The sequence below is a fragment of the Dermacentor silvarum genome, chromosome 1 (genome assembly GCF_013339745.2).
Source record: "Dermacentor silvarum isolate Dsil-2018 chromosome 1, BIME_Dsil_1.4, whole genome shotgun sequence".
In the NCBI taxonomy this organism is placed as follows: Eukaryota; Metazoa; Arthropoda; class Arachnida; order Ixodida; family Ixodidae; genus Dermacentor; species Dermacentor silvarum.
Window position 1 is genome coordinate 182,263,771 of NC_051154.1, and position 22,751 is coordinate 182,286,521.

Sequence of the window (22,751 nt, forward strand, 5' to 3'; positions counted from 1 at the left end):
GGCCGTATTTAGTTGCTTCTACCGCTTTGAAACAGAAACCTACGCTGAGCCTCCTTTAGCAGATACGTGCGCTTCGCACCTTAGCGAATTGCCCAGAAAAACTTCTCATTCGCACTCGAAGTTCCGTTTGAAGCTTCTAAAGCAACTTTGCATCGCAGTACATTACTCCATATTCTTTCCATCCGCAAGAAAATGTGTTTCATGTTGTGTACCACAAAATAAAGCTCCAGCACTAGTTCTGTTCGTACACTAAACTGACAGGGTAACTCCGTGAACGCAACTAAGTTGCACCGTGGTCTCTCCGTTCGCGTTGGATTCTTGCTTTGAGCGTGCGAACTGAAAAATTTCAAGACAGTTTGCACGTGCGCGCGCTATAACGACAAAGGAAAAACGTGATCAGCAAGCTGAATGCAAGACTTATTACTGTACACTGCTTCTTTCATAGCGGTGAAGGCACTTTTGTGCTTCTTGAGGACGACGGGCTTGTGTGAACGTCTGTGTCTAATAGTGCAGTACCACACGCGTCAGCGAATTCACCGCTAATTTCCTTCTTTCCTCCCCTCCTCTCTCTCCCTGTCATCTTTGTGTTCCCCTTTCGCATTACCCCGGTGTAGGGTAGCCAACCGGACGTTGTTCTGGTTAACCTCCCTGCCTTCTGTCTTTCTATTTCTTCCTACCCCCCCCCCCCCTTCCCCCCTTCCGCAGCATGTCTAAAGTGTGCGGAGGATGCGGTGTGAATCCACTCCATCCTCTCGCATCGCAAGTACGTCTGTGGCGTCGGCGCGATCTCACTCCCGTTCGTAACGTTTTGGTCGGGCTGAGTATACTTTCGCATTGCTTATCCGCTCTCGGTGTCAGAAAATTGAGGACATCGCTGTTCACAGACGCTCCGGCCAGAAGTACATCGCAAGAACATGTGCTACTCTGCAAGGGCGCGGCTAGCTACCCTAGCGCGGCGTCTTAATGCCAGAGCCGAACAAAAAGAACCACAGATTAACTGGATGCCATAGGAAAGCACAGAAAACGAACGAACATACGATTCAATAGCGCTCTGCGTGGCAAAACAGCGACAGCTTTGCGAAGTTTTGCTTATCTCTAACGCCAGTGCCTACCTGTGAAGATGCATAGTGCGCAATGGGCGTCAACTTCTTAACCGCTCAACTTCCTGAATACTTTTTTCATCGTAGCAAAATATGATTCAATGAAGCCTGTTGAGCTATCCTAACGTTTCGGTGAATAACAATCATTAAAATATGTACCTTCTGAACACTCACTAATGCTGTTTCAGAGAGGATCTTGCATCTTACTACGGACCTAAGCGCGATTTTCAAAAACTGCTTATTCCAACAACTGTCCTCCCAAGTTTTCGATTTTTTTATCAGAGCAATATATATATATATATATATATATATATATATATATATATATATATATTCCAACTGCGTTGTTATGTAAGAGCCGTAGCCTCGTGGTTGAGCGTCCGTCTCGGCTGCGCGAGGGCGTGGATTCGAAACCACGCTGCTGCTGAAGGGGACCCAGCAGCTATCCAAGCGGGCACAGGCATCCCACGGCCTGACACTCGGCTTTCTTTAGGGGGTAATTGTCTTTGGAAAGGAGCCTGCGCTATACTAACCCCGTCGAACCCCGTGGGCACAAAAAATTGGAGGACGCTTAAGCTTCGTCTTTAAGAGTGGAACGCGATAGCGTTATTGGGCTCCGTTCGCATCACATTTTTCTTTATGAATAGGCTTCACTGCAACAGAAAATGTGGAAAGCCAGCTTACAAAGACCAAGCTTACACTGATCCCCAGAAAGTCGGCTTCACTTTTAAACACAAATGCATTGCTGTGAAGACATTTTTACAGAAGCAATTTAAGCAGTCTCGTATCAAAATGTGAAGGGCCTAGGACATTTTTCTTATTGTTTTAATAATTGTTTTGCTGCTGCCCCGAGGCGCGCGCGTGTCCAAAACTTAGAAAGGCTCGGTTTTCAACATTCCCATCAATGTTGCCTAGAACCAAAGTACAGCCAAACACCATCATAATTGGAGGACGCTTAAGCTTCGCCTTTAATAGTGGAACGCGATAGTATTCAAAGAATCCTGGCTGATATCAGGCTTTTTTCTCGGATATTCAAAATACAATCAGACGCTACCACGCCTGTAGGTTGTGGTTAAGTCGTACTTTACGGGGGGAGGGGGGGGGAGGGGGTTGACGGATTTTACTTCAAGAAATTTAATTTTTATTCACTAACCCCTTGCGCCACGCGGAGGGCCTGTGTGGTCGGGGTGGTTCGAGATGATGTTCGGCATGATTATTTCAGACAGATGCCCACCGACGTCAAATTTTGTGCGACACGGGGCCCTTAACGCTATCGCGTTAAAAACTGTAGCGCCAGCGACATCGACGGGATCGCCCTAGAAAAGCAGACGAGTCAGGCGATCGCGTCGATGTCGCTGGCACTACAATACCGTGAAAAAAGGGGGGTCTGGGCCGCTCCCATGGCAGCAATTTCTCACGTGGCATTCCAAAGCACCTATTAGGCGGGGACGCTTTCGGGTTGGAAAAAAATGCCCGTTTCCAAGTGTTGAGGTTCCGTAATGGCCGAGCTCCAGGCCGGTAGAGTGCTTGTACCTATTTTACTGGTTGGTGTCCGGCAGCAGCTCTAGTTTGCTTCCCACAGCCGCGGCAGAATATCTGCCCTAAGACCGTCTGTCGTTGGACAAGGAAAATCTAGGGACCACGCCTTGCACCTCTATAGGGCCCAATTTCAAGATGCGAACCCCCACAAGTAGCCGAGCACCAGGCCGAGGAACATATCTACCCATTAGAGAAGCAGGTTTTTGGCGGCAGCGGGATTCGAACCCCCAGTACATCCCGCATACGAGGAGGATGCTCTACCACTAGGCCATGGCTGCGGTTTAGCATTAGAAAAAAAAAAGTGCTTTAGCAAGCTGCGTTAAGAATGCACTGGGCATGTGCCCCTCTTCAATGAACCTCTCCTTTCCCCCAGTGCAGGGTAGCAAACCGGACGTGCGTCTGCTTACCCTCCCTGCCTTTCTTTTTAACAGCTCCTTTAACAGCGGAGATTTTTAAGCCGGTGGTTAGTCCGTGGCGCGTCGGAAAAGATGTGGGCCGATCCTGGCGGTATGCAGACAGGGTCCAAGCGCCATTCGCTAGTTCACCCCTGTGAACTAGCGAACTAGCGAACTACTTAAGCCTAATCAGTCATTGATAGCCAATCAATAGCTAATTGATAATCGACAAATAATCAATAAATTGCAGAAAATGCTGGGGATGACTTGGTAGGGCTTGGCCTAGCCCAAAAGCCAGGACTAGCTAGGTACCCATAAGCTCCACTGTCTCTTTAGCATTGCGCCTCCAGTGCAAGCTACGCAATTCTTTTTTTTTCTATTTCTCTCTCGCCACTTGGGTCACTGAGTATGTGCCACTGAGTGTGCTGCCAAGCGAGGGAACAATTCTCAGCGTTCGCAGGCACCGGCGCGCCACGCTTCTCGTCTCGGATGCCATGCGCGCACTTCTAGACAGCGCCATTAGATGGCGCAGTGTGTGCAGAAAGAAGTGCGAGAGAGGAGCCCGGTTGCCGCATGGCGCATTTCTCAGCATTCGCACGCACCGGCGCGCCATGCATTTCGGAGGCTACGCGCAGGCTTGGCGGCGCGGCGCTAGATGGCGCCGAGTGTAAGCGCGAAAGCGGAGTACCGCTGCAGGAAAGCGTCCACACGCGCCGCGCTCACTCGACGTCGCGTGGCGTCCAATAGAGGAAGAGGGCGCGCACCCAAACGATGCACGAGTTGCCGCGCGTCCCTGCGCGTTGCGTCGCGGCCTACCAAACGCGCCGAAGGACGAACACAAAGCACGCAGCTTGCCCCGGCTTGCCTGCACGCCGCGCGATGCGTCGTTCCGGAAGTCACGCTGGTTCGCCGTGGTCACGTCATAGGCGTTACTGTGGTCACGTGAGGAGCGTCGCGCAGGCGACGCGGTGGCAGCTTCCGGCGCGGGCGTAAGAAACCTAGCAGTGGCAGGTGTCCACGCCGCAACGCGTCCACACGCGACGCAGTCTCCGCGCTTGACGCCGTACGCGCCCAGGCGCGATGCGGCGCGTGCGGGCGCTTTCCAACGCTTACGTCTGGTTGGGGCTTGAGCGTTTGCCTTCAGCGCAAATTTAAGCGAAGCCGACGAGGCGAAACATAATACAGCAATAACAATTTGGGGTGAGTTTGTATATATATATATATATATATATATATATATATATATATTCCTCACAGTAAGCACCCAGACACGAAAGAAAGATCTGAAGTTAAATGTTACTTTCGGATGCTAACTGCGCCCGCAACTGCGTTGCCACTGCGTCGCAACGAATGCGAATTTGATTTGTATTCGTTCATTCATTTCGTGCCCGTGAATAAAAAAAAAAGAAAAGAAAGAACTGCTGTAGGTTGTTGTCGGCGTTGTCACAGTTCTCTGGGCTCACGAATAGCAGAGCGCAACAGTGGGAGGACACCGCTCAACAGAAGCAAAAGCAGCAGCTATACTTTCCAACGAACAGCTTCGTTTTCCAAAGTATTTAAGGACCCTGGTTTTGCCATGCCATAGGTAAGATGTCGGATGGCGCGTAACTGCAATATCGATAGATGACATTTCACATTTTAAATATCCCCTATTAAATGCACTAATGCAGGTTTCTGAATCTTTAAGTGCCTTCGTTTTTTTTTTTTTTTTTTTTGCATTCCGGAGCAAAATATTGTGATTGCTGCCAAGCGTGCCCGTGCAAATCTTACTTCCCCAGAGCCACTGAGGCTTGCCTCAGAGATTTCCAACGAGTATCCATGCACTGATGCTAACATGTTTATCGTGCAACTTCCACTTCGCCAAAAAATGTATGACTGGTCATGCACACTTGAAATAAGCTGACATGACCCCATGCCCAGTTCTTATGCCCCTCATCATGCTAGGCAAGCACAAAGTGTGTGATCTTTGTGAAAAAAAGAAACATTTCTATCAACCAATTGCGCGAGCACGAAACACGGGATTCACTGGAACTGGACACATTCTTATATTCTTATTTAATAGGCACGAGACACACAAGATGACTGCAATGACCCGCCTGACTGCTACAGTTCTGATAATGATAATTCGCTGTCCATCCTCATGTAACCGAAGTCTGCCTGTTTTATTTCACGGATTATTGGATTATTTGCTCTCATTCCAGCACGATGATTTCCAGGTTGATGGAGTTTGTGACTTTATCGTGCGGTAGGGACACCCGAACAGGTACTGCGAACAGGAACATGCTTGCATTCCTCAGCATTTCTTTCGGACGTCTCGAAAGAGTGAAACATCAGAGTGAAACATGGCTCTACGATTGTCGAAACCAAGATGGGCGGCACACATGGAGCCTCCCCTGCGTGACGCAAAGTACCATGGATATCGAGTGGGTCTTAGAAACGTCCTCATGGCTTCTTTCTAAGGTGTTAGTTCCGGTCTCGCTGTTACCGTTCGTCACAGTATTACTGTAAGCCGCGCTCTCTTTGAAGCTTGAAAAAAGCAGTGCGAATGCCTAGAATGCTTGCCTCTTATGCTGCGTCTCAGGCATGACAGCGCCGGCTCGATTAAAGCGAATGTCTCCGTGGCTGCGTAGCTTTGGAGCCTTTGCATGCTGTAGCGAGACTGAGGTTGCAAAGGCAGCAGCTCCTCCCTCCCCCTCCCAGGGAAAAAAAAAGAAGAGAGAGAGCGTTATGCAGCGGCTTCATGAGGGTACTTTAGCGTCGCACAGTTAGTTTTGCATTGATAAGCCTGAGCTACGGCGTTCTGTTGCTGATAACGACGTCACGGGTTCAAGGCCGGTCACGGCGGCTGCATTCTGGTGAGGGCGAAATAAAAATTTTGCAGAAACTCCTCTGGGGTTGTCTAAGCAAGTGGCGTTGTGCCACTTGCTTATCTCCACGCAGCCCGGTGTCATTATCAATCTTATCAAACTTTATCCGACCAGTATAAACACTTATCACCAGTTATCGGTCGTTATCAAACTTATCGAACTCTATGTGACCCTTGTAAACCCTTATCAACCCTTATCAGTCGTTACCAACCTTATCGCAATCGATCAGACCCTTATCAACCATTCCCGGCCCATATCAACCTTACCGGACTTGATCCGACGCTTACCAATTCTTACCGGGCTTGATAAGCTTGATAAGCCAAGCACATCAGAATTGTTCCAACCATTATGAGCCCTTATCGCTCTTTAGTAACTTATCCATCCGCGTCGAACCATTATCAACTATGATGAGACCCATGTAACCCCTCATCACTCGTTATCATCCTTATCTGTCTGCGTTGCGCGGCGCGAGAGCCCTCAGAGATCGGTGGCATTTCGGCCGGTGACGGAACGCCCCAACGAAAGGCGCATCCTGCGACAACCGAACGCATCGGGGATGTGGCATGTTTAACTTTTGGCAAAAGCGGAATTTCTCTGGTGTCTACAAGGCTCTAAGTCGGATCTACACGTGGTCCTAGTGATGGCTTTTATTCCACCATCCCCAAATCTTTAAACAAAGCCTTCATAGAAACTGTTCTCCTTTGACATTTGTTTTGTACTGCCGATACAACACACATTCATATGGTTCAGATATATTCCCCTTCTGCAAGTGTGCGTGTTTAGCCCATAAATATCGTGAAATAAAAAAGTGGGTGTTTAGCCCAGTGGGTAAGACACTTGGCTTTTGAGCGTGGGGTCGTTGGTTCGAAACTCACCACCGTCAACGTTTTTTTCAACGATTTGTAAGAAAGCTTTTCAGAAAAATTACGGTATTTAGTTGACTAGAACTATCATGTCGCAGATTTGTGTAGAGAGTTATCTGCAGCATGCATACCGCCATATTTGACCAATATCTTACTTGACCAATATCTATATACTGGCCTTATTTCCATACAGCAACGTCTTTCCTCTATAGAACTTGTATTTTCTTCGAAAACGCATTGAAGACTGGCGCTAACATTCTAACAGAGTAGAATTGTGTAGCCTATTCACGGCAACAAAGGCAAGCTGAACTCTTCAGAGCCACCTTTCGCACTTTTGGCTGAAGCATGTTCTTCCGCAATAGGATAAACAAGAACAGATTCTGGGTGCACAGACGCACGGATGAATGGGTGCACTGTATGAGCAGCCCCTCTGAAACAGAGTGATGGCTGGTGCCGCTAACTTCGTTGTTTTTCTTTTACCTTTCCGTTGCGTCTATTCTAGGAGCTTAAGATCGTTGGTCGGGCTAACGAACCATCGAAAATTTTAAAAATTTTATTGCCACAAAAAAGTTTCTGTGTGTTCTCCACCTTTACACCGTCAATACCCCAGACTAATTTTACTATCCCCCCTCCCCCCCTTTCCAAGATACATTCACCATTCTCCTGCTGTGCAGCCCAAGGCCCCTCGCGCCCCCCAGGGTAACAACCAGCTAATAATACCGCACAGTGCCTTCTTTAGATACTGGCTAACTTACTGACCCTGGTGGGGTTTAAGAGCTAAGGCCGTGTGTTGCCCAATTATAAGTTTAAATGAAGCGGAAACCAAGCTCGCTGGGTACACCAGGCACCGTATGGCAGGATACTAGGTAGCGTGATGCGTGGACCGTGATATCGAATAATGCTGCGTCAAAGCAGCGCCTCCTCTATTGAAAAAATAGAGGAGGCGCTGGTCAAAGAAAGTAGAAACTGGCCAGTACGAAATATGCTTCGCTGAAATTGCAAAGTAGCACGACGGAATCGAAACTAAGGGAACTCAGCAAGAAGTCGAACAAAGACCAAAGGATGGTGTTTGTTGAAAGAAACAATGCCTCCCTTGTGTGCCAATATTTACGCCAGAAAGCTTCAATTGGCAACGCACTGCACAACGAGGTGAAGCATTCCGGTGAGCAGACTCATAACCTACCGTCGCAAGCTCGGTGCATCAATACGACCAGCCTCAGCTGAAATGATCTCCGTGAAAACTACTTTACTGTGTCAGTAAGCAAAACCGACAGTCAGCTATATAGACACCATCTTAGCACATGTCTGTCCCCACGCGAGCCACGCTTCTCCGCAAAAGGAAAGTAGAAACATAATCTTCAACCAACGATTATATTGCGCGTGCAACTAGCGTTCAAGCAGTATACGAAAACAGGGGGGGGGGGGGGGGGGGTATTTTGTAAGAGTCCTCCTATTGGACTTTCCATTTCGGCCGCTGCTGATTGGCCGCAGCTGCACGAGCGAGGAGGAGACAGGTGCCCCCAACCAGTGTCATTCTAGCTCGTGGAGATGCAGTCAATCAGCGACAGCCGAAATGGACAGTCCACTAGACTCTTAAAGAATACTTCCCAGCTCGCGCCTGTAGCGATAGGAAGCAGGGCATAACGCTTCTCCTACATAAGAGCATTTCCTCATTGGCCCAGCCGGCCTTCATGCTAGCGACCGGCGTGATAACGAGACGATCGAAGACAGCGTTTACAGACGAAAAAAAAAAAGAAAGAAAGAAACCTCATAAATACGCGCTGACACAGATTCACTGGGCGTGATTGCAGGCAGACTGCCTTTTTCCTACCATTAGCAGACAGGAGTACACGCAGAACATAATTATTTAGGTACGCAGCTCTCTTATCGCCAACAGGTACCACCGGAATCAGGGAGGACAATTTGATCCGGATTATCCACGCATTTGTGCTATGCCACCTCGCTTATTCGGCGGCCATGCACAACTGCCTCGTGTCGGAGCGCAACAAGATTAATGCCCTAATCAGAAGAGTATTCAAGCTTGCCCTTGGCCTTCCCGTCCGAACGAACACAGAAGACCTCCTCAAGTTGGGTATCCACAACACGTTCGAAGAAATTGTTGAAGCCCAAGAGTTTTCTCAGTATGTCAGACTGTCCGGCATCCCAGCGGGCCGAGCCATACTTGGCATGCTGGGACGTAACCCCACGGTCGTCGGTCCCGACGCTGTGAAGCTGCCCAACGACATAAGATCTAAGATATCCATACACCGGATGCCACGCAATATGCATCCGACCTACAACGAAGGACGAAGACGAGCCAGGGGTAAAGCTCTGCTCGCCAGCGCCCGCTTGGACAAGGATCGAACATGCTTCGTAGACGCTGCTTCGTACGCTCAAGAAGAAGCGTTCTCCTCAGTGGTCATAGACTGTGATTTGAAAATCTTCAGCTGCAATACCAACCGCACTTCTAGTTCCAGCGTGGCAGAACAGGTTGCCTTTGCTCTTGCATTGACGGACGGTGTACATGTCACGATTTATTCAGAGTCCAAGACCGCTATCAGAGCCATTCAGATGGGAATGGTGGCTCCCCAGGCCCTACGTATCATCCACAACGCTAAAGACCTCAAACATCACTCATTGGCCTGATTACCTGTGCACCTTGGAAACATTGAGGGTGCCTCGCTCAACACCAACGAGGAGGCACACTCGGCTGCACGAGGTATGACTGACCGTGCGCCGGGTAATGCGTCCTCTCCTGGGCGACCCGAGCCTCTCTGCTCGTACAACGAGATCTCCAAACACAGTTACCTATCAAGAAGACTCTGCCGCACTCCTCGCTGTGCAGGGCCCAGGCAGTCACTCTCAGACTTCTACAAACAAGCACTTACCCGAGCCCTGCGGCACTGCACACAATGTACCCCGAACGGTTCCCAAGCCCGGACTGCCCCCTGTGTGGTGGTTATGCGCACTTCGAGCATGTCCTGGGGGGCTGCGCCTCTGCCGGTCCCCCTTTCACCCAAGAGGAAATGATGACGCTTATAAAGGCCCAGGATCAGACCTCCCAAATCCTGGCAGTCCAGAGGGCCCGCGAGAGGGCCGTCTGGTTTGACCTGATGGCCCCCGAGTGGGCCTAACCAGGTGACGTCGAGTTTACTCGCGTCTATCGTGGACTGAATAAAACTCACTCACTCACTCACTCACTCACTCACTCACTCACTCACTCACTCACTCACTCACTCACTCACTCACTCACTCACTCACTCACTCACTCACTCACTCACTCACTCACTCACTCACTCACTCACTCACAAATTACAATGACAAATATCCTTTGCTTAGTAAGACAGCCTTTATATTTTATGAGAAGCCATGAGACACGTTTGAAGCTATTTGCGGATTCAGGTAGTTTTATTATTAATATGGCGGTGGAACCACCTCTTCTAATGTTCTGTATTGGCTCAGGCGTTATGCCGCTGAGCACGAGTTCGCGAGTCTCATTCCGTACCGCGGCGTTCCGGAATGCAAAAACCGCTCGCGTGACGAGCTTCGAGCGCGCGGTAATGAACCCCTGGTTGTCTAAAATGTGTGCGTTGGTCTATGTGTGTGTCGTCGTTTTAGCGCCTTTTATCTGAAGATGTCCGAATTAATCCGGAGCCCCCCTACATTTCATAAACCCTTTGTTGCTTTGGGACGTCAAATCCAGCGGAGCCGCATTTCCCTCAGCACTTTTTGCATCAAGTTCGTTCAGGAAGAAGGGTCTCGTGTGAACAGAACAGAATGAGAAAAACAGCGAAAGCGGTGTCATCAGCCTTGCTGTGCGTGCGTACGTGCACTTGCTTCGGCTTACGTCCATGCAGCAACAAACACATGCAAATGATATGCATGATAGCACCGTCATTACAACGTGACAAAAATGTTAATGCTGATGATGGCACACAACACGTAACGGTCATGGGATGTGACGTACTGCTGAAGCCGCTCAATCAGCGTCATTCTTGCATTAGCCTGGCTCGAAGCAGAGATGAGGTTAAATTTAGGTGATAATCTCTAAGCCACCCAGAGAGACGCAGGCTGTGCACGTGACACAGGCTGCGCGAGGCGCTGGCTGCTATCACTATCCGTGGTGCACCACCATTGTTATCAGGAACTTAATTCATTCACTTCACTTGTCAGCCCATTGGCATAGTCTATTCCGACAAGAGGCAAACTTGCCGTACAACCATGTGCCTCACTTTCGGGCAAAACCATAAGCATTCATAACTGTGCAACAACGATCTTTTCCAAAAAAAAAAGGAAAGGAAGAAACATGCCTGTCTTTTTCGATAAGTGTGACTCCCACATGCGATGCGAAATGTGCAACGAGCATCATGCAGCATACGTGCAAGGTGCCGTACGTGGCAGTGCGTTTGTTTGCACATGCAGTTTCAGAACAGCAATTAAAAAAAAGTGCCAGGGGAAATGGTGCATGAATTCGTTTGGAGTGCGAGACGTGGCTCCAGAATTGAACTGTGTGTGCACGCATACCCACCGCAGGCACTGTTTTTGCGCTTCGCCGAGCCTTTCCAAGCCGGGTGCACAGATGTGCATGAAAAGGCGGCCGCGGGAGCGTGGAGAGCGGCAAAAGCCGTGTTGAACCCAAAACTGATAGGTGCGTGTTTGGTCAGGAGTACTAGAACTGTGCAAATAGAGAAAAAGCAAAAAAATTAGACAGACACGTTAGAGGTTTTCAGGACTCATTCAGATTTGATAACCGGGAGGAGCAAATAAAGACAGCAAGTAAAGCGTGTTTACCTTTTGTCATACAGATTAGCGTAAAACGTACAGTGACTAAAACAGAGGAGGCCCTGGCTCTCCGAGGGCGCCAGCGACGATGGAAAATTAAAAAAAAAATTAAAGGAAGGAAGAACAAGAGCTGGTTGTCCGCCGTCTTGCATGGCGTTCAAACAATCTATCCCTTAGACCGTGTCCGAATACATTTGTATATTTCCATAAGTCGCCATTTCTGGTGGCAAAATTATTATTCTAGCAGAAATGTTGCTCTTGGCGCTTGCTATGTATACGCTAAATGAGACAGAAAAAGTGTGTCTGCTTCAGTTTTCCGTCCATGCTCAACACATTCATGTCCTGTTCCGTTTAAAGGACAGTTGGACTAACACGAAAAAAAAATAATAAAAACATTCTGCTGAAGAGTTGTTATCGTTGCTTTCAGGCTGAAATGTACGCACTGCGAAGCGAGTGAGGGTTCCGGTGAAGAATCGACAAAAATAAAGTAACACTTTTTCGTGTTCTGGAACCGCTACACTAGTAGCTACACTTGGTCTACTCACACTGCATGTAAAATCTGACCTCTATGTACCTAACTCTCCTGCCTGTGAGGATTCTGTGAATAATGCAGTGGTGGCTGGCCACCCAACAGCGCCGGTCGCTCACAAGCGCCATGCGGGAGCCGCAGCAGGAAGCCGCGCAAGCAGGCGTCATTGCGATTTGTGATGCTGCAAGCAGAATCGCGGCATAATAATATTACGTAAAATAATAACCTTCTAGAAACAGCCTTGAAAGAAATGAAATAAAGTAACGGACCGGTGCGCTGTGCTCCTGCGCGAAATGTTCAAGCGTAATGCTCATTATGTTCCATTATGGCAGCTGACTTGATTCGCACACCGACAGCAGTTTGTCTCTGCCGATATGCCGGTAAGCTATACATCTCGAATATCAAGCAATGCCACGTTAAACAAAAGCACGACAAGATTTTCGTCTAATCCAGACGGCGTCAACGTCGGCAGCCTATACCCACAGTCGTAGTATGTATACGAAAAAAAAAAGGATTGGCCGCATATATGCTTGCTTCGCTGCAAATGACGTCGAAAGACGATAGTCTTCTGCCGCCCCTGATAAGTAAAACCCTCTCTTCTCCCCTCCTCCCACCCCTCACGCTCTTCCCCTGCCTTCTCACTCCTCCCATGATGGATGCAATGGAGATTTTGCTGAATTCAATTCAAATTTCCCGCGTTCGCCCTGCTCTCGCGCCTTATGTTGGGACCTTTTATTCCCCTTCCTATTCCACATAATAGGCCTTCGAGTCATCCTACAATAAATACATTTTTATCATCATCATCATCATTGCTGTTGGCTTAAAGCCGGCTACAGAGCCGCGGCTTCAGTCGGCTTGTTTTTAACGCGTACCGTCTCTTCGACAACATTTCTAACGCGTTGATTTTTCATTTACAAAAGTAAAAGCCAGTCCAATGTGTATTCTTAATTAAATGAACGCTGCGGATCACGGCTATGTACATATATTTTGCCTCAAATTGGCCTGAGGTTTCTTTTGCGATGTACAATGTTGATGTGTATGACCCCGTGCAACCAGTGCTAGTAGCGTAGTTGGATTTGGCCGGGCGGTTGAATCGGTTTTGACCGGGCGGTTGATTCGAGTGACAGACAGACAGAAAGACAGACAGTTTTTCGCGTCTAGGTAGCCCAAGAAAGACTATCGTCTTTAAAACTAAATCGTAACACGCACTACTTCACCCGACCTATCCGGTTTACCCCTATTCACTGGCTCCGCAGCAGTGCGAACCGGTCAGAACAAAAGGTGAGAAATGTTAAACGAAAGGGAACAAATAATAAAACGAGAAATTAGATATACGAAGACTATTTCTGTTGCAAGAAGTTGTGTGGAACTTCACAAAAAGCTGGTGATGACCCCGGGGTATATTGAACACATATATCAGCGATATGTTGTGTCACTGGTATCATTATAGATTAACAAACTATGTTCCTTGTATCTTTTCCATTTTTCAATATATATATATATATATATATATATATATATATATATATATATATATATATATATATATATTTGTTTTTTACCCAGAACAGCAGTTATGAGTCTACTAAATGGGTTGATGCGTTCGTTCATCCCGCTTTGGTTCAGGCTCGGCACGTGATGAGATGTGCGAGCTGGGCTCCAAGCAACCATAATGACTTTCCGAGCTGAGCATTCTAACCACGATCACTGTGCGCAAGCTACCTCCATTGGGCGCTGACAAATGTCCCTGCATTTCATGCCATGCTGTCTGCGAGGTTCACGTGTTCGTGAAGCATAAGTCCACAAGGAAGAAGGAAAATGGGGTAGAAGTAAAGGCGAATTAAGTAAATGATAACGTTGAATTCTCTAAACGTATCCAGAAGTCGGGGTTTCATAACTGCTGTTCGCGAGTAATTGAATCAAAGGAATTGAAGTCATTGGTGTGTGGGTATATTTTCTTTCCCAAAGAGCACGAAGGAAGTTAAGCATTTATAAACAACGAAAAGCAGATATAGTTTTCTGACCTTTCGTTGATTTGCACATTAGAGACCCTGAAAAATCACATAATCAATCAAGCTAGCGTTTGAAGAGGTGTAGTACATATTTTACAAAACCAGAGCTTCAGAAACCTACCACTGTTCTTGAGCATCTGTCACTTCGGCTCACTCCGTAATTTGGTGTTAAACCAAACATCATGTCTTGCTTCTTTCAAGTTCGTTTTATACTGCACTTTTGCTTCAAGTCTGCTATCTTGACTAAACGCGGGGGATTATCTTCGTTACAAGCGTTCGCTGCAAACATCGACGAAATTCTCTATAGGAACAATTTCAGCTAGTACAATTACAAAGTAGAAAGGAAGGGTGGAGAGCAGCATGTTTTAGGAGGAGTGGGGCAAATCTATGTGTGGTAATGGATGCAACGTGGGAAATTAGCAATGCATTGCTAATTGCGATTTCGAGCGCCAACATTGAGTCATTTAAGAACAATCAGGTGTAAGAAGGCGAAACTTCGTAGAACAAAGTGTGAATTTGTAGGAACAATCCGGAGCAATGTCATAACTGTAGATGCTTTGGAGGCGCCGTAAGAAAATGTCAAATGTGTGCTAACTAGAGTTGTTCTCGGTGCTTGGCGCGGGGTACTACGACGTCGGCCGTTTGCGAAATGTTCGGGCGCACTTAAATGAAACTTCAGAGGAATTGTGAAGAATTTTTGCTGTAAGCAAGAGGCTTAGCATTTCTACTTTGAATTTTGAAGACGTATATACAAAAGAGCATATAGTTTTAGAATCAATTAACTTTTTAAAACATTTTTCCGAATGCAGATGTGTTCATTTGAACGCGTTAATAGTAAATCAGTCCCACGTATGACGCCGCCGGTGTCTGTGAGCGTGGCCATTGCAGTGAGCAATATACCAAACGATGCTGCAAGGCATGTTTCGTTCTACAGCTTGGCGACTGCCAAGTCTCGCCTGGCGTAGGATGGTGTCATTCATAAAAGCTAGGCGTCAAAGCCAATTCAGAGCGAGAAATGTCAGCTGGTATGGCCAGCCTGCTTTGAGCAACGCATGATTAAGGTATGTGGTATCTGAGCAGTGGCCTTAAGCATATGGTGCGACCGCACTTCTGAGTCCACAGTTTTAACTACTAAACCGCCGGATTTCTGTGCTGCGGAGTTTACTGGCGCAACCTAACAAATGCCGGTGGCTCGAAGCAGCTTTCTAGCAAGCGCACACTGAAACGTGGCAGGAAGGCACCCTATAGGCCTCTTCAAAGGCCCTCAGTCTACACCCACCTGCAAAAAGTGAATGAATACACGCGCGCGCCCGGCTAAAGTGAGAGACCGGCACACGGCTACTCTGTTAACCTACGCAGAAACAAGGAATAAAGAAATGCAAGCGATAAGTTGTTTAAGGCATGGGGTGAAGCCATCCAAGGCGTGAAGAGTGTTGGATCCAAAGCGAACGCCGATCGAGGGAGGTCGATGAACCCTTTCAAAACTAGCAAGTTAAATCCACGTGCAGCCGACTGTGCAGCTACATCAGACGTTGTGCTTCAAACAGGGACCAACGCACGCACGTATGCAGCTGCGGCGCTCTTTCAAAAAACGCACGAGTACCACGTTTTTTATCCCTGGCAGCCATGGGATGCTATTTTCATGCTAGTTAGTCGGATGTGCGCAGAAGGCTTCTTTTAGTTCCCGGAGTTCTTTCGAAATGCAGACGAAGTAAAGAGTGCGGTTGCCTAGCTCAAACGTTCTCAGTTGTTTTTTGTGAAATGACGAGAATGTATATGCAGTCAATGCCGTGGCGAACGCTGAGGCGCCCGGCCTGCAGCTGGATTCTGCTAAAAAATAGTGTTCTACACTTTTACAACACTGTCTTGTAGAATATAAAAGGCAACCTGCAAATTAATTTTCAAAATGTTGTCTTTCAACGCTTTCGATAAGCGGCGGTTGATAAAGTAAAGGCAGGTCGCGTGAGAACATAAATCATTCGCCAGCAAGAAGCAGAGTTTCTGTTCCTGCTTACATAGTCATCCTGAATATCTGGCCCGCGGTAAACGCTGTTGCTGTCCCGAAGGGTGAACCAAACTGACGGCGTGAGGCTGCGGCGGTGCCGTATTCTTTCCAACCCACGGTGCGGTTCCGCTATACCCAAAGCAGTAAAAGTAGCTGTGAGGCTAGAGAAACTAGTTTTTAAGATAACCAGGTCAGGGTCTGCAGAGGCTTAACCAACCGCCTCAAATGAGCAGAAGCTCTTGCCTCACCACTTCCGCGTTATTCGTCTCCAGCAGCCAGCTCACACCTGCAAGGAAGTTCTAACAGCACCCGCAGCGGCCGTCCTTCGTTTCGCGCAGACATACGTTCTACGGCTCCCTTCAGGACGCGTATTCGAGATATTGGAATGCATTTGACTTACTCTCGGCTGGAACAGACATGGAATAACGTGGCAGCTCGAACACAGTTTCGTGGAAGCCGCCTTTTCCTAGCGTTGAACAAACTAGCCCAAGCTTCCCATCCTGGCCAACTCTATTCGTGGAAGCACCGTGTGCGCCTCTCTGTCTTTCCAAGTCGCCCCTTTCGAGCCGTGAGCAACGTTTCGTCCGAACCAATGGCCCTTCGAGAGCAGGCGGGGCTCACCCGACGTTGCAACCCTTGGGCATTAGGTTTCCGACGAGGCCCTCGGCCGAAGGGGAGCAGAAGGAGTTCCAGCGGACAAAGCCCGGCCGCGCCAGAGGCTGCACCGGCTCGGCAACAGTCAGCTGGGCCGGCTGCACGTCGAACGACTCGGGCGTCAGCAGTGGTGGCGCCGGGCCCAGGTCGAGCCCGCCGGACTTGGTCGGAAGCATACCGGCCAGAGGCTGCGACAGCCTGCACGGACGACGCCAGCGCTACGGTTAAGCCCTGCAGTGCTCTGTAATGCTTAGCCCCGCGAAAGTGTGTTGTTTTTTTTTAAGTACTAATTTTCCTGAACATCAATTTAATTCTTACATGGAGGTCAGCATCGGGGAAAGGGGTGCGCCGACTTATAATCCAAGGAGTTGTGTGCTTGTACACGTTTACGCCACGCACGCAAACAAGCGCACAAATAAACAATCAATAATCAATAAAACTGACAATCGATAGCATACATTCACCGGAACATGGGCTACACGTGTATCATTAAAGTAGTTGTCAAGATCAATAGTACGCAATGAATGAAAAATAATAGAGGAAAAATGCAAAACTTGCATAATTGATTTTTTTATCTGGCGTTCATACATTTGTGTGTGTGTGTGCGTGCGTGCGTGCGTGCGTGCGTGCGTGCGTGCGTGCGTGCGTGCGTGCGTGCGTGCGTGTGCGTGTGCGTGTGCGTGTGCGTGTGCGTGTGCGTGTGCGTGTGTGTGTGTGTGTGTGTGTGTGTGTGTGTGTGTGTGTGTGTGTGTGTGTGTGTGTGTTGCGCATTTATAGAGTTCGGGGTAGAAGTGCGCAATGTTAGTAATAAAATGCCCTCGGATTTGACTGGGCAATGACGATGATGTTACTGACATGCACCGCACACAGAGCTCGTTTCTCCTCGTCTCGGCTGCGCGCTGTTGTATGCCGCAACGGCTATAATAGTTGCTCTCGAGTTGTACGATGCCTTGCATGTGCGCGCAATGGAAAACGAGCACGCACGGTGCCATGAATACATCACGCAGCATTCGAACGCTAAGTCAGTAACACTCGTCGCCCTACAACAGCGACATATAGTTTACTTCCCTCCATGGGCCCTTCCCTCTGTGTGAGCAAGATATACTTGCCAGGACGTGAAGTCATACTGGGTCACGTGATCCCCAGGTCACGTGTGTGCAGCATATACTGAGGATCGAATCGCCGCCGCACTCTGCCATTTGTTTGCTTCCAGCATGCAGGATTTACGAATGCAACATGTGATCCAAAGCGCCGTACTATCTCTATAGAGTCTTCCAAGACGACAAACGTGACAAAAGCGGCCTTTCCTATAGATAGTCACCCAAGATATTGATAAAATAACATGTGTATACGTTTCATTTGTTTATAGTTGCGGTCATCCCGTGCGCTCTGTCGGATGAACAAGTATACGGCGTTATCCAGCTATCATGCTTCACGTCTTCAAAAAAGAGGGGCCATTCTACGTGAAGATAACGAAGTGAATGTTCTTCACAGTAGAATAGAGCAGCCGCCACTAATTTTGATGCGTGAGCATCAAACGGCACCTAAATTCCCATTGGCTGCGACGCCACACCACGTGCGCGCCTCGACGGAGCAGAGCGGGCGAAACGGAACACCTATAAATGTGACAACTAAGGGTTCTCAAACGTGCAGTAAAGTCTAATTACACGAGCTTTGTTGTTATATTTATTGATTTAATAAATCTGTTTGCATTCCACACCTAGCGGGATGGGGCCGAAAGTCGAATCCGCCACCTAGTGCTCAACAACAGCACGACATAGCCACAGAACCACCACGGTGGGTATAAGGCGAAATTTTCAATCAGCGCTTTTTGAGTCATACCCTGAAACAGTAACGATTCGTGCATACTTACAGTGACAACCGCTGCAATAGCTTTCTTTTTTTTAGTGCGATTAGCATTCTCAGTATACTTCGGCCACTTTCCTGTTGGCGTGTCCGTTTTCTGTCCAACCAAAAATATTGGCCAACCCCGTAAATAGAGTGGTCTAAATGTGCGGGCTGATCCCCAACGTAGTGCAGTCTAAAGATATGGGCCGATCCCGAATTCAATGCAGTTTCAGAAATGTGGACCTAAGCTCTTTCACGGTGAATTTCAATGAAAAAAATATTCTTTAAGATTTCTTTGGTGCTGGGCGGACTTGAATCCGCACCCCCAAGGCTCCTAAAGCATAGCAGCCCGAATTCTTTAGCGCGCTGCGCCACAAAAACCCGCGGGGTGGGAGGGAATTAATTATCAGTGTTCGCGTACACCGGCGCGGCGCGCATCTCGAAAACCACGCCCAGACTTCGCGGGGGCGCCGTTAGATGGAGCATAGTGTCTAGAGGGAAGCGCGAGAGAGAAATCTGGCCGTGCGACCATGTGGAGTCTTATTGCGGCGTTATTCTGTGTTCTGTTTTATTTTTCCGCAAAAGGAGGACATAAGAACTTTTTTTCTTTTTTTTTTCAGTCTCGTAATTTCTGTCCTCTGCGGCGCACTCACCCATCTTAGGGAAATTGTGTCCTTACAAATAGCTGTTGGATTCTTCTTATGCGATCGCCTTTGTATATTGTGCCTTACAGGGGAAAAAGGCAATGCCGACCGAAGCCTAAAGCTTATGTGTATCATGTTGGTTTACCAACCGCAGTGCTCGCTGTGTTGAGCAAAGCCTTCGGCCTCATGCAGGAGGCTAACGTAGACATAGTGATTTGAAGTCTACTAGACTTAAAATCCGTGAGAACGATGCCGGTGGCTGATGCAAGCTTTATAACAATTGGCGCTTAGATGTTTCGGGGTTGAGTTGGCCGTACACGAGCACACTCTTATGTTTTAGTGCCCACGTCAAGCGATCAGACGGTAAGAATATTTTTCGATTCACACTGGCAATTCACAGACGCCGGTTCTCTTCGTCAAGTGAAAACCGATACATCCAAATATAGTTTACAACACATACACACACCGCGGCTGATGGTGCCCGTCGAATTTTTGCACAGCCAAGAGAAATTTCCAGATACTGTAGATATATCTGCTGCACCTAAATGCTACACAGTGGTTGTTCGACGACCTCGTAAGAACCGACATTCCGTAAATTGCACTCAGAACTAGCTAAAGCACTTCGAAGTCGTTCTACCAGCGCGCGACCGGCAACACATACAAGCAGCGCCGCGCCGGCTCGCACAAGCCAGAGAGGAGGAAAGGCTCGCCGCGCGTAAAACCCCTAAAACTTCGTAAAGTAGCGACACTCTGAAGAATGCCGCCTCCTCCTCGCAAGCCCTGTCCGAGGCCGATGCCGCGTGCTATTGGCCTAATGGCATCCCGTGGGCCCTCGCGCCGGCTTCGTTTGTTTACAGTCGCGCTCCATCGCCATTTTCGCTTGAGAAGCGTGTACCGACTGGCGAGGAGCGCATGTTGGCGCCGAGGCGTGTTTTGGTTTGCGAACGCCTTGAAATAAGTTTTGCGGCAAGTGCGACGTCTCTTCACGGCATTTTCCATCACCATGACCTGCTGCGCCTTCGGATGCGAAAACAGTTTCAGCAAAGGCAAGAAGCTTAATCGTTTTGTAGACCAACAGGCGTGGGCACGCGAGGCTGCGTGTGAAAACGTGATTACGAAACTTTTAAGATTACGAAACTTTTAAATCTCACCTTAGGAAAGCAACTCTGCCTTTTGTTGTTACTTACTAGCCTTCTGTAGAGCGAATAGCTTTATTTGCCTCTTTTGTTCGTGTCCGTCGTTGGCGGTCGCCCGGTGGATTTGCGATACAAAGGCACCGATGAAAAGCGTTCGTGCTCTCCCGAAACCGAGTTACGGGGTGCGTTCGTCGCTGAACGACAGCATCATAAGTCTTTGAGACGTACGTTCCAATTCGCGTAAGCTTTAAAGTGTGTGACGATTATGATGCAGCGGTGGAGCACTCACAAAGAAAACGCGCGGTCGCCCGCTCGTTCACTGGCTGGTTTAGTCATCGCTCGTTTAGTCATTCGTTTGCTTGTTCGTTCAACCATTAGTTCGTAAGGCCACTAGGTCTCTGAGACGCACGTGCAGGGCAGTAAGGCTGGTGCGTCCGTGCCCTCTGCCAGCCTTTGAGCATCATAGCTGATACGCGCCGCGAAATCAAGTCGTGGGGATGGCGCGGATTATTTAGGTTACTGATCGAGGGCTTGCTGGAGGCCAGGATGTTGGCAGTCAATCGTAAACGTGCTATTTACAACCATTCGCAACAAGATCTTGCGACACGCGCTTGCCAAATGTAGCGCACGCGACACATTCGGAATCGTCATGGTATGGCGTTACCGCTCGTTTAGATATTTAAAAAATAGTTATCAGAACAGGAAAAGAAGCTGCCGTCACTGCGTTTATATATATATATATATATATATATATATATATATACACGAGAAGGAAGGGAACCGAGGGGCCCTCCGTTGTTGTTCTTGGTGTCAATGTTTGTTGGCTTCTTATGATATGATTTTATATATATATATACATACATATATATATATATATATATATATATAAACCCTCGGTATAGAAATCCTATGCTGTACACGAAGTTACTCGGAGCTCGAACGCCAACGCGAACGCTTAAAGCGCACCGCATTGATATGCGTGCATACACTTTGCGAAAGGTCGTCTGCTACGCTCAAGCGATGTAGGCGGTGCCACGGTCGAGGAGGGAGCACGAAAGAGAGGAGTGAAGGCGGAGGAGGAGAGTGTCGCTACTTTACGAAGTTTCAGGGCTTTCCCTTTCCTCCTCGCCCGATGAAGAGGTCTGTACACTCCTCCTATACATGACGCGTTTCGGCGGTGGCAATACGGTGTGTCGCTACAATGCTTCATTCCTAATCGCACTAACGCTGACAATTATCGTGAGATGAATTCTGCTTCAATTTCTTTTAGATAAAAAAAATGGAGGCATCGTCGCCGTTTATCCCTCCTTACTTGGTTTTCCTATAAGGTGCTGACGCGCGCGTTTTCGATGTACACTTGATGACTCACCACGAAAGCACGCACTTAATGATGTTGGGTTAATGGCGGAAACCTTTGATATTAAGAGCTGCCTTATACATCGCTGACAGCTGCGGTGGCAGCCATGGAAGAGCAAACGCTAAATTTATTTTGTGACGTCACTGCATGCGCTCTTGCACATTAAATAAGAATAATGTCGTCCGACTTTACCGCATTTTCACGCCGCAGTAATGTCGACTGCAGCAGATGCGGCGATTTGCGCTTTCTCGAATGCACCGAATATTCAAAAAAGAAATAAAAAGAAAACGTTTATTAATTTCTTGGCGCTACGACTGGAAGAATGAAAGTGTAATAACAAATGGGATGCCTATACACTTTATTTTTCATAATCTCTAAAGCTTTCGTTTAAGCGATATTGAGGAGGGGGAGGAAATTAGCACAGAATTTGAAGCTTTATGCACACAAATTGCAAGTCCAATAGAAAGAAATGAATCAGTACATGCGCGCTGGTATTTCCGTCACGTACCTGAGTTTCACAGCTATATATGGTAAGGAAGTTATGAGTTTGTTAAAAGCGTAATTCGTTTCAAAGTCGTACTGCATGAGCAGCCATGAATTTGGTCGCTGCTTGTTTCATTCGCTGTCAGCGGTTACTGAAGACATTAGTGCGCAGAAATGGAATGCTCGCAGCACCACGGTATAGGATACGCGGGAACGGTATCATAGAACGCGACACTCAAGAGCAACGCCGACGGCGTTGTTCAGTCAAGGTATATGCGCAAAACTCTTCACAGAACGAAATTCACGAGAACACTGATGATGCCAGAGTTTTCGAATCGTACCTGTTCTGATACCCCGTTTTGAACTGCAGTGGGTGTACCTCCAGAGGCCAATGTGCGGTGGTTTTGCAAACGGCAGACGAAGCGCAAAGCCGAAGGGCGACTATGCGACGCGAAGTGTAATCGCAAGTGTAAAGATGTACATTCGAGTAAAGGCAGGACGCACACCAAGTGCAAAAGTAAGAGCAGTCAGGAAACA

The 22,751-nt window shown here is 48.1% G+C and overlaps 1 protein-coding gene across 1 annotated transcript in view; it reads right to left on the bottom strand.

The window, feature by feature from the left end:
- The window catches only part of LOC119436497 (synaptotagmin-15-like), a 183,263-nt gene that overhangs the window by 30,103 nt on the left and 130,409 nt on the right, over nt 1-22,751 (bottom strand). The window contains 2 exon segments of the mRNA XM_049658184.1: nt 11,293-11,439; nt 16,714-16,944. Coding sequence (XP_049514141.1) covers nt 11,293-11,439; nt 16,714-16,944 — 378 coding nt within the window.